Here is a 2,901-nt window from a genome sequence, read left to right as displayed (position 1 = left end):
AACAACTAGTAAACTCGCTCTGTAAACTAACTGAAGTTGCAAAACAAAAGTCGACATTAAAAACAGTAATGAAACATCCAAAGCTTTTATAACCTTGGTGACATCACATGAGGCCACCACCATGTAAACCATCAAAGTCTCTTTTTTTTTTAAATTATTATTATTATCTAAACCCGGGGTGTCCAACTCATTTTAGTTCACGGGCCACTTATAGCCTAATTTGATTGAAAAGGGGCAGGACCACTAAAATCTCACCATACCTCATATAATAATGTTTTTCTCTATGTTTGAATGCAAAACAAATCAAATTCATCAAGAAAATCTTTGTATTTGTTTTTGGTTTTTTTAAATTGATTTTACAAAACAACCTCTGATTTCGGCGGCATGGTGGCCGACTGGTTAGAGCGTCAGCCTCACAGTTCTGAGGACCCGGGTTCAGTCCCCGGCCCCGCCTGTGTGGAGTTTGCATGTTCTCCCCGTGCCTGCGTGGGTTTTCTCCGGTTTCCTCCCACATCCCAAAAACATGCATGAATTGGAGACTCTAAATTGCCCGTAGGCATGACTGTGAGTGCGAATGGTTGTTTGTTCCTATGTGCCCTGCGATTGGCTGGCAACCAGTTCAGGGTGTACCCCGCCTCCTGCCCGATGTCAGCTGGGATAGGCTCCAGCACGCCCGCGACCCTAGTGAGGAGAAGCGGCTCAGAAAATGGATGGATGGATGGAACCTCTGATTTCTTGAATCTTTTGCTTCGGTTTGTCATCAACAATGTGTGCATATTAATCGATAACAGTGATTGTATTTTAAGGCAGCCGTGCCCCCGCGGACCGGTACCGTGCAAAGACGGTTGGGGAACACTGTTTTAAGGCACAAAACTTGAAGTCACAGGTATTTGGAACTGAAAAATATAGTATTGCACTTTAAAATAGAATCAACTTATAAAGACCTACGAATGACTACCATTCCATTTATTTATTTATTTTTTTACAGCAGCATCATAATTCTCAAAATGATCCTTAGTCCCCACCTCCACAATGTCTTTTTTTTGTGTATTTTTTCACTTTCAAATTCATCCTGCGGGCCGGATTGTACCCACCAGTGGGCCGGCTTTGGCCCGCGAGCCGTGTGTTGGACACAGCTGATCGAATTCCCGTAGTGCACGTGTGGCGCTGGTGTTTGAAGGTAACACGAAACATCACCAATAAACCGAACTGATTTTATTAGGATGCGACTTCTGTTACTGATCACCACGGCGACGTTTCCGAATACATATCGAACGACAATAGAAACAAGCAGTCGCGAAGCTCGGCGAATAATCTTATCATCAAGTCACATCAAATAAAGCTGAGAAGTTACAGACATTGTGTCGTATTAACCGAAGAAGCCGAAATCCTTTGTGAGACGCGGGAGGAACTCGGGTTGTGGGTTCACTGGGCGGAACCTTTGGCAGCGTCGAACATCTTCTTTCGTCCCTCCATGCCCGACATGGCCTCCACGTTTTTCCTCCAGTCGCTGTCCTCCACTGGCCTCTTCTGCAAAACACAAACGATTGCTAGGTTTCTTTGTCGAGTTTTGAACGGATGCCCGAGACAGAGTGCGAGTGCAGTCGGAGCGTTTATAGCACGTGTTAAATGTGCAAGACATTTATTGCCACTTGACAGCGCTCACACCTTCTCCGTGTCCTCTTTCTTGACCGACTTGAGGTTGGCTCGGAGGTCCATGGAGACTTTATGCTTGGAGCCCAGCAGCGAGCGCAGGATGGCGTCGGCGGACACGCGAACGCGCCGCAGGGCGGGCCTCTTGAATTTGCCCCTCAGGTCCAACACCTTAATGCTCAGATCTTTAATCTGGACCACAGAGAGAGAAGGAGAGGCACTTCCCGTTAGCGATGCAACAGCTGGAGATTTTCCGATGCGGCGGGGTGATGCACCTCACGTGTGTTGAGCATGACTTTGGCCTCGATGTCGTAGCGCTCCTCATCTACCGCGTCGATTTTGGCGTGGAGCTCTCTGCACAGATCCTGCATGTTGAATACATGCACACGAATCAATGCTATTAAGGATGCGCTTCAGCCTGTCGACTGTTGCGTGAAGTCGAATCGCAGCACTTGTCCTGCTTTTGAATGACCGAGGGGTTAGCGAAGGGAACATTCATGCTCGTCGGGTCCACGCGCACCAAACCTGCAACTGCGCCACGCTCATGTGGCCGATGTTGAGGGACGGAGCTCTCTCGGCCAGGTAGCTATGTTTCTCCCTCTCTTTATCGACGATCTCTTGCTCTAGTTCCTCCTTGGCCTTCGCCACCATCAGACTCTGAAGAATACAGAAAGACAAAGCGAGAGAGCACCCTGACTCACAGAGCACGATATCTGCTGCCCACCCGCGGCCGAAGCTTTTCTCGCACCTTGAGCATTAGCTTCCTCGAAGCTGAAATCTTTGGTTTTCTCTGAATGAAGAACATGAGATGAGATCACTGCTGAGCCAGTCTCGTTGGTTATGTTTCATTACAGTCGAATATTGTTCGAATTGTTGCTCCCGTACGGCAGCTCTTACCTCGGGCCTGGAAGAGACGGACACGACGGTAAAGAGGAGAAAATATTTGTTATCAAGGCAGGCGAAGTTATCAAATGCTTGGTTTGCGTGCAACCGGGATGCTGTTCATAGCGGGCTAAATGCGCAGGTAAAGTGAGTTATACGCAGTATGTGACACTAGAATGAAGCAATAGACCGATACCCGTGATCGCTGTGGCAATTTGTCACAGTTACGTCCACATCAAAGCGTATTGATATAGTTGTGCAACTCAGGCATATCCAAGGTTCTAATTGTGTTAATTAAAATATTGTTCATCGCCTGGATCTTTCAGAATAGCCCAAGACATCGTGTTTTGTCAAAATGGTTCGAGC

At 47.4% G+C, this 2,901-nt stretch overlaps 1 protein-coding gene across 1 annotated transcript; it reads right to left on the bottom strand.

Moving 5' to 3' along the window:
* Window positions 1-1,200: 1,200 nt before the first annotated feature.
* tnni1a (troponin I type 1a (skeletal, slow)) lies at window positions 1,201-2,559 on the bottom strand. Its single transcript, XM_061791577.1, has 5 exons — window positions 2,402-2,559; window positions 2,179-2,310; window positions 1,929-2,018; window positions 1,669-1,845; window positions 1,201-1,530 (listed from the first exon to the last, which is right to left on the bottom strand). Exons 1-5 carry the CDS (start codon window positions 2,456-2,458, stop codon window positions 1,426-1,428), a joined length of 561 nt encoding a protein of 186 aa, XP_061647561.1. The 5' UTR covers window positions 2,459-2,559; the 3' UTR covers window positions 1,201-1,425.
* Window positions 2,560-2,901: the final 342 nt, after the last annotated feature.

The sequence above is a fragment of the Phyllopteryx taeniolatus genome, chromosome 1, assembly GCF_024500385.1.
Source record: "Phyllopteryx taeniolatus isolate TA_2022b chromosome 1, UOR_Ptae_1.2, whole genome shotgun sequence".
NCBI classification, from domain to species: Eukaryota; Metazoa; Chordata; class Actinopteri; order Syngnathiformes; family Syngnathidae; genus Phyllopteryx; species Phyllopteryx taeniolatus.
Note: the sequence above shows the minus strand (reverse complement) of the source record. Positions and strands in the feature narration are given on the sequence as shown.